We start from the raw sequence: 13156 nt of genomic DNA, 5'->3' as shown, positions 1-13156 counted from the left end.
CCACCCAATCTGCTGCCTGATTTGCCTTCCTAAAAATTTGTACAGTTTGAAACTCGTCCATCATCTGAGCCATCCTATATATCTCCCAGCTAATGAGATGATCATCACCATACCTATTCATTCTCCGAATTTTGTCAATCACCATAGCAAAGTCTTCCTTAAGATATATCGCTCGATACTAAGTACCTACTTGATATAGGATAAATCCTTTTAAATCATCTACAGTTCTACTTCAACCACCGTAAATTCTGACGTACATCGTCCTCCTGCAGCAAGCACTCGGGCTCTCATCACAAACATACGTACACCCCTCACGTATCATAAAAGAGACTTGCTCCGCTCCCACCTCCTTTTTGTTTCCTTGTGAACGACACGATCCGACTCTCTCGCCCTCTCTCCCCACACGCTCTCTGTATCTCCACGCTATCTTTTTTTGGCCTTGTTTGCTTGTTGGTACCTCTTGATGGATAGATCTTAAATGATGCCAATAGCGGAGCAGTACAGTTTGCCCAACCTCCACCAGTTACTGATGGCTGGAAAACCTCCCTTCCCGGCGGTCTCTCATGGCCTTCCCGACCCTTTCTCGGCCCACCACCAGAGCCTCGTTGCCAGTCCCCAGCATTATGGGATGGTACTTGTAGTTAGTAAGGGAGAGGAGATGTCGTCTGCCCCTTATCCTCCTCCTCCGCCACCTCCGCTGCTACCTCCTGGTTCCTCTGAAGAGCTCGGTGGTGTTGGTGCTGGAGGCGAGACCCAACGGAGGTGGCCGAGGCAGGAGACTCTTACCCTTCTGGAGGTCAGAGCCCGGTTGGATTCCAGGTTTAGGGAAGCTGCTCACAAGGCTCCCTTGTGGGATGAGGTCTCTCGGTACGTTTTAATAAACCATGGCATCTCTTGATTTTATATCGGTCTTTGTTGTTGTTCCTCTCTCTCTCTCTCTCTCTCCCCTTTCTCTCTCTCCCTCCCCCCTTCCCCGCCCTCTCCTTTCTTGAGCATTATACATACTTTGAGCTTACCCTTTCCTGTAAGTTTTTTTATTGTTGGAGGTGACAGCTCCTTAAAACGTTGCTAGTTTCTTTTACTTGTTTCTTGTAAAACAAATATTTCTTCACTTCTTTAGTGCTGGCCTTTGCTACATCTACTATGATCTGTGGCTATAAAAAATCGCAAGACATACGAAGATACACTGGTAAACATATGGCTCCTGAATGCTGGTGTATTTCATTTTTAAGCGAACCAATGTTATAACATCAACGCATCTCTATTATACTAGTGTTTGTTTGAGTGATCCAACTTCCTAAATTACAGGATAATGGCAGAGGAGAACGGGTACCAAAGGAGTGGGAGGAAATGCAGAGAGAAGCTAGAGAACTTGTATAAGTACTACAAGAAGACCAAAGAAGGGAAGGCAGGGAGACAAGATGGGAAACATTATAGGTTCTTCAGACAGTTAGAGGCCCTCTATGGTGGAAACAACAATGCCATCACAAACAAACCACTCCTCCATGCTACAACTTCTTCCGCTACACAAGCAAACAATGAACCTCTCCAAGCTCTCTACGAGAGCCTCGTCTTGTCAAATTCCACCGAGTTTGGAAGTTCATCAACTGAAGAAGATGGCGGGGAGGAAGGGGAGGATCAAAACACTATTCTAGCATTCCAATCAAATGAACTAGATATGGAGAAAGGCACGAGATCATTTAAGAGGAGTAGGAACAGCTGGCAGTCAAAGATAAAGGAGTTTGTTGACATTCAGGTTAGGAGATTTATGGAGGTCCAAGAGGCGTGGCTGGAGAAGATGTTGAACACTCTTGAGCAGATGGAGCAAGAAAGAATCTCCAGGGAGGAAGCATGGAGGAAACAAGAAGCAGCTCGACTAGATCGAGAGTACCGGCTCTGGGCCAGCGAGAAGGCCTGGATCGAAGCCCGCGACAGCGCAATAATGGAGGCATTGGAGAAGATTAGCCGGCGTGAAATGAAGCCCCAGTTTCGGGAGTTCGCATCCATAGGCATATTGGAAGGTGATGTCAATCACAACGGGATGGAGAGCGAAATAGCACATGGCAATTTAAGCAGTAGGAGATGGCTTGACTCCGAGATCATCGGTTTAAAAGCCAGCATCAAGTCAAAACTCCAAGAAGGGGGGCACGCAAAGGGAGATCTGTGGGAGGAGATTTCGGCAGCAATGGCTTGCTTGGGCTATGATCCAAGTTCTAAGGGGTGCAAAGATAAGTTGGAAGAAATTAATGACTATTTTAGGAAAACCAAGGAGTGCAACAAGAAGCGCAGAGAGAACAAACGGACCTGCCCTTATTACAAAAATCTCGAGTCTTCAGACGGCCAAAGAGGCAAGGAGGACTGTTATGAGGATGTCGGCCAAGCAGCAGAGACTGTTGATCCACAGCCCAGTAATGGAACTTCTAGTTCTAATGGAGATTTGATTGGGTGTCTTGATTGTTGCTTTCGCTTGCTGATCAGTGAGAAAGAGTTTGTGGGTGAGCAATGATGCTTGGCAAACAGCTAGAGATAAAGTAGTCAGCTGTGCAATGTCTGTTTTAGATGTACGAAAAACAAGAGGTAGCAATTGGAAGGATAATTTGTAGGTTGAATGCATGATTTTAACACAGGGATATTTGGCGACCATTCTAAGCCTTGAGGAAAGGTAATCATTGATTAGAATATATTGTTATAATCAGAGCTGGTAGATTTAAAGCTATCCTACTATGGAAAAGAAAGCCTAAAAGGGGCGTGTTTGTCTAGCATTTCCATTGAGGTTCTTTCAAATATAGTAATTTTTATGAAAGTGAACATATTGAACACGGATAACTTCTAAGATGTTTCTCAAGTGACTGGTTATCGAACCATTAGAAATTTTCATTTATATAATCTGTCGACGATCAAGGCTGATGAGGGCGACTCCTTTTTTTTGGCAAGTGAACTGAGGCCGACTCTGTCAATATAATAATATGCCGGTATGCATAGCTTGCAAAACACGTCACACTTACAAGAGTTTCAAGGTCCGCGCAACTTAGATTAGTGACCTCTCTCTTTGGTTCACGCATAGTCTTCTGACTTGCACTAATGATCCCATTGCCCATAATGTCAGGCAGGAAAATAGACTTTCTTCTTGATATCTTTCATATTTGCACATTAATCCCTGTATTTTCTAATTTTAAATTTTAATTGCTGAAATTTTGTAACTAATAGCTTATATATCTAAGTTAATCAGATGAGAATGAATATTTTACCTTCACAATGCTGAAGGTATTAATTTCATATCTACTGGATAATTTTGCCCCTAGTCGTCAAACTTAACGGATTACTTCACTTGTATCCCTCCATCATATTCCATGTCAGGAGTGAAAGAAAGGGATGAGAGCAAGAAGATGTCAAATCTCGAGTCTCGTTAGCTTTTAAAATAAGAGCATTTTCATCCTTTTGCAACTTTGATTAGCCTTAAATAGCATTTAGCCAACGATAGCTAGTAGAATGACTAATTTATACTAATGGAGAATTTTACAAAAGATTATATATGACTATAAAGAGATAGGAATTAATATTCAAATACAGAAAAATTAAGAATTTAATATGTCAAGAACCCTTTTTTAAGCATTAAGTATAGCACTACTCCATATTTTGCACCATATGAATAAGAGAAACTAATTAGTTGATCCTTTCAGTAGCTAACATGGCTGATTTTTAGCAAAGGAAAAACTTAGGTCGATCAACTGATATGAGAAATTCTAATTTGACTATTTCTATTTTGAAATAGGTTCATGGGCTCTATCAAGCCGAGTGAAATACAAATCTAGCTTAATCAAGCTTAGATCAACAAAGCTCTTTAATACATATACACATATATACATACATAGATATATGTGTGTGTGCATGTGGAGTCCTACAGACTCCAAAATCAATCATGGACACACAAAGATCTATACCTTTAATCATGATTTATATTATAAAAACACTTTGAAATCAATAATAAAGTATTTTGATAGGCTCTAACCTATCCATCATGTTGGATGTAAATATAACTGGTTAAAATAATATAAGACCATGTTTTCCTATGATCTAAGTATTAAAATCTATTGGTTTTCAATCTAAAGATATTTTAAAATAGTATGATGCATGTTTTTCTATGGGACATGTATGGATCATGATTATTGAGATAGATTCTCAATTTATCAATTTATCACAATTTTAGTATACTTGCATAATGAAAACCATCCATCCTATGTCTATGTGGTGTACAGGTTAGAGACTATTGAAATAAATAATTTTTAATTTTTAGGTATATTTAGTAATCCTAATGATATAGATCTTCGATTTGGATGCTTTATTATTGATTTTACAATCAAGAGGAGTATAAAGCATTTGGCTCCAAATGCTTTCCAGTAGAAAAGAATTAAGGATCTCTTAGAACAAAAACCATCATCTTGATTATCTTCTATGGTATTTAAATTGATTAGAAATAAAAAATCATGCATTATTGAGATCTTTTACCATGCATCAAATAAAAATAATCGACTATTTTAACGATATAACAAATATTATATGTGTTCCATCTACTCTAGAATTTAATCAATATAGGTTCTAAAACATATAAATGAAGATCAATGTTATTGCAGATTTAAGATTTCTGCTATATTTTTGCTATGCTCCAAATGTTTCCTAGTCAAAAACAATGAAGGATCTCTTAGAATGGAAAGTAGCATCAATGATTATCTTCCATAGTATTTAAATTGGTCAGAAACCAAAAATCATGCATTATTGAGATCCTTATCTAGGCATCAAATAAAAACAAAATTGACCAATTTAACAATATAGTATTATATATATTTAATTTATAGTTTACAAATACCATATTAGCTAAAATTTAATCTATAGTTTGGAATTGCAACTTATAAGATTTATGTTATATTTTTGTTTACTAGCTATATTGCTATCTTTCATTTTTACTAGCTTGATGCATGAGCAAAAGATCTCGAATATATATATATTTTTTCAAGCGGTTTAAATATTTTAGATCATGATCAACAGTTTTAATTTTCATTTTAAGAGATCTTTCATTGTTTTTTACTTGAAACCATTGGAGTCAAATGCTCTTAAAAGCATCCTCTCTCTCTCTCTCTCTCTCTCTCTCTCTCTCTCTCTCTCTCTCTCTCTCTCTCTCTCTCTCTCTCTATATATATATATATATATATATATATATATATATATATATATATATATATGTATGTATGTATGTATGTATGTATGTATGTACACATTATCATATTAAATTCTGATTTATAATCTACCTGTAACAATCTAGAACCTCATTCAAAATAGGCTAGCCAAAATTTATTTATTGATGTTCTTAGTCATGCTTAAATAACTAAGGCTTATTAAATGCACAGTCAATATTGGATTTTGTACATGTGCAGAGGTCCTCATACATTTTTTTTATTTAAGTCTTAGTTTTCTTGCTAGTAAGAGTCTAATCACAGTCACCTTGAATGGCTCACGATTAACCCCGAAAAAGCATATGCTGTAGTGTCTCTTAGCTAAATATGGGATTTTTTGCAATATCATTTGTAACAACCTAAGATCTCACTCAAAAAAGGTTAACTAAAATGTAATTATTTTAGGTCCTTCACCACCACTAAAGTACGAGAACCTCTAAACACACACTTGGCATCCTTATTAATGGCAATCATAAACATTATGACTAGCTCGTTGCTAGTCTCAATGGGACCCACACCATAGTATTCCTAACCATATGAGTTGTGGGTTTGGTGGGCTTTGATAACGTATGAGATCTGATACTATTTAAAACAATCTAGCTCATGTACAAAGCTAGCCATAAGTTACATAATCGATATCTTTGTTCCTACTTAAATATGCAATACCTTCCCAACATGTAACTAATGTGGGATTAAACACATGTCCCTCATGGATCTTTATACATTCATTTATTTAAATAATAACATCATTACCAAGGAAGGGTTCAAATACAAACACATTAAGCATGGTTTGCCCTAAAAAGGCTCGTGCTATGGCATCTTCAAGCACATTAAGCATAGAGTATTTCAACTCTGATGCCGTTGTAATAGCCCAAGGCCTGGTCCAAAAATTGCTAGCTAAAACTAATTAGTTGGGATCCTTGGCTCCACTTAAGTACCCAAGACATCTCCAATGCACAGCTGATATTAGCTAAAAATTGTTAGTATCCTTAGCTCTGCTTAGGTTTACACTCAATCCTAACAATCTAGTTGGCGATCGTGAGCAAGCACGACATAGACAAGATTAGAAGTCAAAACAGGTGAAAGTCACGTGACTCATGTTAAACTTAACAAAGTTTGGCCATGACAAATCTAACTGTATGGATGCATAAGTTGAAGAGACTTGGCTATGACCAACCATGATACATGGGTATAAGTTGCAAGGCAAAGTTTATTAGTTTTAGTTAGATCATGATTTGATTCGCAGCTATGACATGCATGGAATCATGGAGGCAAACCTTTAGAACCACTGAAGATTATGGCAACATGGATGGTTGCAGGAATCGGGAGTTGTTTTATAGTTATTATTATGTATATAAAAAAGCAAATTGTTATCTAAAGAGAACCCTTCAATACATCAATCAGTCCAATTTATTTTTATTTATCTTTTCTTTACCTTTACTTTATTATGCTTTTAGATTACCAGTAGGACTCTATCTTAAGAATAGATATTTTCAACTGAGGCCTTGGTTACACCATATACAACCTTATCCATCTACCTTCGAATAGATGGTGTGACGACAGCAGAAATACTTAAAGGTCTTGGACCTATACTATTAAAATTATCTTTCCTTTTGTTGTCCTCTTTCTAGCAACTCAAGCATTGGTGGCAAGCTTGCGTATCTACCTCTTGCTTTGAGGACTTTTCAGACAAGTTTTCTGGCATGCCCATCCCTAGGTGGTGAAAAATGTTCTATACAAATAAGTTCTTTTTGGCATGCTCGGTGGGATAACCGTGTAGCTGTCATCAAACAAATGAAGAAGGTTGATATTTCAATAGGCGGACAACCAGACAAGTATTGCTCCATGCCAAGGAGTCTTTGTACTCTCAAGTGGCATCGTCTAGATTACCTCTTTCAAATCTACAAGACTTCAATAATCGAGGGGGCTCTACCTCTCCAAGGGAGCTTGCCTAAAAAAGTCATTCTCCTCTAGTGGAGGTGACTCATTATCAAGGTGGTTCACTCCATGACATGGTCGCGTAGATTAAATTCCACATGGATGAGAGTCAGCCCAACCTCTTGGAGGCTGTTACCAGTCAATTGGCCATGGTGTTGAGATCATTTATGGATAATCATGAAGTCTCTTCTGCATCAATAGTAAAATAGGTCGATCGACTTATTTCAGTTCTTACGGATTGGTATCAGGTGATGCAAATCGCTCCAGTTTATAGCATAGAGAACAAGACCAATCATGTTTTGGCCCATTAGTCTTTGCAATATAGTATGCTAGGTTTTTGGAGAGGCTTATCTTTAAAATGCTTTTAGATTATGATAAAGGTGAGGCCAAATTCTACCATGCTGAAACTTTGGGCTCCCAAGATAGAGGTGATGAGGATACTACTTTTGGGGCAAGTGCTCCAAATAGTCAAGTTGAGCTTATGGACAGCAATGCTATAATTCCTAAATGGCCATCGCTTGAGCCAAGGGTGGTTCCTAGCCACTCTGATCCCTGCAATATCCTTCGAAGAAACGTCGATGATGTCTTATTGACACTAGCGCCACCTGCAAGAGTTGGTCATCTCATCGAGATGAATGAGTAGAATGTCCGGTCTCAAGCACAACCCATGCTCGCACTAAGAGTTAGAGGCAAACTCAGTGGGTTCCACCACCACAACTACAACATCTTGTAGCATCTAACTTTTATACTGGGGGGTAACCTCTTGAGCACATGCCGCCGCCTCCACCTCAACAACCCGTGATACCAAATTTTTTGTCGGGGGCGACAATAGTCTAATCAGGGTACCTTCCAAATGTACAACAATCCACATTATTAGCTGGTGCTGAGATTGGCTTTCCTTGTTCAACTTGACATCCAAGGATCAAAGAGAGGAAACTTCCTGAATACAGCTCAATTGGTCGAAATGGTGTGAGACCAGCTAAGATCTGCATATCAACCTATTTTAAGACTGGTATATCAAAAGCCATATCCTGTTTGGCATGATTAGTTTTATGAGTTCTCATGAGATTACAAAGTTTCAAAGTTCTCGATATTTTTTGAGAATGATGACTTGTTGTCAATCCTAAAGGATGAATTTTGATGATTACAAAATACTTGAGTTAATATTATGTACTAATGATGTTGGCTTGATTGTGAAGATCTATAAGTCAAGAAAAATCAAAATAAAAATGAAGCACTGCAAACTCTCTTTATTGGATATGTTCTAAAAGAAAAATGACCTTAATCCAATCCATGAAGATCAAAGAAAAAGTCTAAAGAACTCTGTCTGAGACACTTGAGTTGACCCTTGAGCAAAAAGGATAAGTTTGAGTCGGGCACGTTTTCCTTAAATGGCGTAGTTAATGAGTCGACCCCCGCAAGACTTTTACCGCCTGAGACAAGATTTAATGAGTTGACCCTTTTTTCTAATTAGTCGACCCCTGACATTGATGAGTCGACCCCAGCTCAGTCTCAGCATTGGTCGGAAAGATTGTTTAATGAGTCGACCCTTGCTTCTAATGAGACGACCCCTGACATTGATGAGTCGACCCTTATATTTGAAGAGTCGACCCTAACTCAGTCTCAGCGTTGGTTAGAAAGATTATTTGATGAGTCGACTCTTGTGTTTGAAGAGGCGACCCCTGAAGCAAATGAGTCGATCCTTAAGGATAAAGAGATGACTCTTTGAAGTTACAGCAGCAAGAGCCGTCTCAATATATTGAAGTGCCGACCTATGATAAACATGAGTCAACCCCTAGACTGCATGAGTCGACCCCTGTACAGCTAGCACCGCAACGGAAACCTTGTAACAAATTTTGTCCTTTTCTGTAACAGAAAAGATTCCTGTCAGAATGGCAAAAAAAAAATTTGAATCTCTCCGAAAAACTTGGCTATAAATTCAAGAAAACCTCATAAAGGAAAGAGAACAAGGGAGAGATACACTCAATTAAGTAAAGAAGATACCACAAGAAGAAGAATCAAAAAAGAGAAGAAAAAAGCCAAAAAGCTCATCACTCTCACCAGCATTCTTCAGAACTTTCTTCTGTGAGGAAATCAGTCGAAGCTTCTCATCCATTGCGTCAAGAAGAGTTGGTGCTCAGCATTGGGATTTTCATCAACAGCCAACCTCTTCATCGACTTCAGCATAGTTTCTATTGATTCATTCTATATTTTCTGAAACTTTAGTTTTCTGGTTACAACAATCATTTATTTGGATTACTTGTTGCTGTAACAGCTTCATCATCTGGAACTTGTAAAGACACTTCCAAGCCTTAATTGAAAGTTGCTGAATCGGAAGAATTCAGCAAGAAAAAAGTTTTTGGTTGGTTTATCTGAAAACCAACTGGGTTGTTTGTGAGCCTGGAAAACAAACAGTGTAAAGGTTCTTGGTTGGTTACTTGAAAAAATCAACTGGGTTGTTTGTGAGCCTGGAAAACAAATTGTGTAAAGGTTCTTGGTTGGTTGCCTGGAAAAACCAAGTGGGTTGTTTGTGAGCTCGAAAAAACAAACAAGGATAGTTTCTCGGTTGGTTGCCTGGGAAAACCAACTGAATTTCTGATTATGAGCCTGAAAAATAATTAGGCTATAATCTGTGGATTATAGTGAAGTCTTAATCTTGGCTTAGGGAGTGGATGTAGGTGCTGAGAGTGCACCGAATCACTATAAATCTCTATATTTGTGTGTGGCTTGTCTCTCTCTCTTTACCGCATTTCTTTAACTGCTTTCTTAACCTTACTGCATTATTTGTGCCTTTTTAATTTCGCTACCAGCTCTCTAAGTCTGCAAAAGTTTTTTAGTAGTTTCACAAGTCTTTTTTTTTTTAAGACCCAATTCACCCCCTCCTCTTGGGCTGCACCTCTGGGCAACACTTGTCCATCATTGAGCACTTTGGTTGATTTTTAGTTCAATACAATGAGGCCAATACTAATGACTTTCTAAAGCTTTGCCCATTTTCCAATTTATTAACAGGATCAACCTTCACATGGTACATGAATTTACCCGCTAACTCCATTCATACCTGACAAGATATGAAGTCTCAACTCCATAGACAGTTCTACTAGATTGAGCTTGAAGTTTCAATGGCTGATTTAGCTAGGCTAGTTTGGCAGCCCGACAAATTTATGGAATGGTTTATGGCTAGAAACAAGAGGGCTAGAAATTATTGCTATATATCTTTCAAAGAGATTGAGTTTGCTAGGTAGGAGTTTGCTAACTTCTTCTAGATAACCACTGAAGCAATGAACTACGGGACATTTTGTATGAAGAAGAGCAAAGAAGAGCATCCAAAGGGACATATTCACGAAATCCTAACTTTGAAATTTTGACCTTGGAGATCGATGATTTCGATTGATGTAGCTTCAAAGGAGAGGGTTGAAACGAGATTGGCGTAGCAAAGATTCTCATTAGAAAGTTGTATGTCTGTAAGGTGTTGAGTCAGCAGACACTACAAAATCGGTCAATTTCTGGATAGCCTATTCCAAAAATGACGTGAAATATTCTTTTGACGTTAAGAAGAGTAGATTTTTAATCATCTATTGAAGGATCGGTAGACACGGCTTTCCGAGGGATATAAAATCTCTCTACCCATAGAGTTGAAGGATAAGAAATATTGTAAATGGTACAATAAGTAGAGCTATCATACCCCTAACTGCATAGCCAAGTGGAATGCTATCCAAAAAGCCATTGTGGATGGTAGGCAAAAATTTCGAAAGAAGGACAAGGGCTTATGTTGGCAGATGAAAATCCTTTACTCGAAGTGGAGGTAAATATGGCTTTAGTGGATTTGAGATCCTTAGTACCAAAGAAACAAGAGGTTCAATATATTGATGTGGATAGAGTATCGGTTAAGCTTCGGCTTGGTCTCAACTTGATTGGAGGTGAGAGTTTGATAATCTGAAATGTGAAGATTATTTGTATTTAAAAGCATAGTGGTTATACTATGAGACCTTGAGATGGGATGCATGTTGGCCGTAGGAATTACTTCAGTCACATAAATTCTTCTGGAACAAGTTCAACAGACTGAAGGCATTGGATGACTGCTAGGCAGGACCTTCTAATGATGAGATAATGGAAGCACTAGGTTGATCAAGTCTCAAAGAATTGTAGATGGAGGAAAACCCAAGTTGAATAATAATGAATGAAGGAGACGTTCAATCAATCTGATAAGATCGGTATCATGATTTCTACATCAAACAAAGGTGCCCTATCTAATTATAGGAGTGACTCAGATAACTACAGAAGGCCGACGACTCTTAACTCGGTCATTTGATGTGGGAATTTATTTCACACATTTTTTTAGTCCTAATTGTTTTGATTCAGAGTGTTTTGTATATTTCTTAGGTCGTTTGTCTAGAATTTTAGGTGTCTTTTACATTTATTTAATTCTTGAAAATTGTTAGTATTTTGCATGTGTTTAATTATTGAATTAGGTTGAAATTAGGATGATGTGAAGAGGCAGAATTCGGGCTAGGCCTAGAGAGCAAATCCTAGTTGGGCTGGTCTAGTTAAACTAGAATACTATTCGGTTTTTGGGTTCTAACTGAAGCTACAGACCTCTGTTTCAGGTGTTGTTTCGCTTGCTGGAAAGCTAAGACATAGACTAAAACTGTTATGGAGAGCTCAAAACTAGTTCTACCATTTTAAAGTTTAAAACTTAGCATAAATGGAGAAGACCGAATCTGTCCAGAAGTTTACTGCATCCCAGACCTATTTTTGTTTTCAGCTTGTATCTGGAGTTCTAGAAGTCAGAATAAAGCAAACCCAAGTGCACTGGAAATATGAGAACGAGATCTAAAACTTATGTGCAGGGCCTAACTCCAAACTATGTCGTTTTGGTGCTCTAAATCTAGCTTGGAGTCGGGTAATAAAATCAGCCAAGAATTCTGGATTTCAGCAGCAGATACGGGGAAAATCTGTTTTAAAATTCAAAAAGAGAATCGGTTTTGAAAGGAGGGGATGGCCAGCAGATAAGGGAGGAGAAGCTAGAATTTCAAGAGGAGGAACGAAGCTCAAAATTTTTGCAAATACAGAGTTCTTTTTCTTTCTCTGATTTCTAATTGCTGAATTGTTATTAAGGATGTTGAATTCGAATTTATATTTGAGAAATAATTGGATTGTTTTATTAGTTATAATTTGCTAGTTTTCTTATTCTAGGGCTAGGACGTAGTCATTGAATTTTTTATATGAATTGAGTATGGTTGTATTGAATATCATTTGTTAATTGCAATTTGATGATTTCGGTTTTCATTCTTGGAATTTACTGGCCATGAATTGCATGCTTAAGATGCTGAATGAAGTAACGAAAGTTGAAGTTCAATATTAGTTGGTGAATTCATCAAACATTGGTAGTATAGTTTAGAAATAAATGCACACCCTTGTGACCTACATTCAAGAATTTTACAGATCAGAATGAATTTATATTAATTTCTATGATCACGAAAGTAGACATAGGATAAATATAGGTATAGGTGTTATACCTTGAAAGAGGATATCATATATAAAAAGAAAAGAAAATTCGGTCATTGTAATTAGCAGAATATTAACAACTAGATTTAAATTCATTGAAGGAATTCAATTGATGAAATCCAGGCCCTAGGAACCTTTCATATTTGATTTTTCAGGTTAAGAAATTGCAGTCAGTCACATCAATTTGGGGTTGTCTAAGTAATATAGGAAATTTATAAATTGATACTTGAATCGCCTCCTTGTGGAAACAATACTCTTTTTGCCCTGTTCTACTTGTCACGACCCATGCACTTGTGGTAGAGTTTAGGGACTATCATCATTCAAAATAATATTAAATTGGCAAATGTGGCAAAAGGCAAAGTTGTAGTTTAGGACCTATAGCCTCCTAGAGTGGAATGGAGTCCGGGAATCATTAAGCCACTAATTACTCTAGTGGATAGTATAAGGTTCAATCAACCATTATCACAACTCTAAACACATGATGA

General features: G+C 37.6%; 1 protein-coding gene across 1 annotated transcript; it reads left to right on the top strand.

The window, feature by feature from the left end:
* Positions 1 to 364: 364 nt before the first annotated feature.
* Positions 365 to 2803, top strand: LOC103724255 (trihelix transcription factor PTL-like). The gene is made up of 2 exons (XM_008815454.5): positions 365 to 867; positions 1309 to 2803. The coding sequence occupies exons 1-2, from the start codon at positions 479 to 481 to the stop codon at positions 2504 to 2506; spliced, it is 1587 nt and encodes a 528-aa protein (XP_008813676.2). The 5' UTR covers positions 365 to 478; the 3' UTR covers positions 2507 to 2803.
* The last annotated feature ends 10353 nt before the right edge of the window (positions 2804 to 13156 follow it).

The sequence above is a fragment of the Phoenix dactylifera genome, chromosome 12 (genome assembly GCF_051530095.1).
Source record: "Phoenix dactylifera cultivar Ajwa chromosome 12, Ajwa_hap1_PhDact_Kaust_v1.1, whole genome shotgun sequence".
In the NCBI taxonomy this organism is placed as follows: Eukaryota; Viridiplantae; Streptophyta; class Magnoliopsida; order Arecales; family Arecaceae; genus Phoenix; species Phoenix dactylifera.
This window is presented reverse-complemented; position numbering and strand designations above follow the sequence as displayed.

Excerpts from the sequence above, each read along its gene's own strand:
- LOC103724255 (XM_008815454.5), top strand. The coding sequence starts at position 479 with ATGATGCCAATAGCGGAGCAGTACAGTTTGCCCAACCTCCACCAGTTA. Across the intron at positions 868-1,308 it reads TTGTGGGATGAGGTCTCTCG|GATAATGGCAGAGGAGAACG; the intron begins GTACGTTTTAAT and ends CCTAAATTACAG.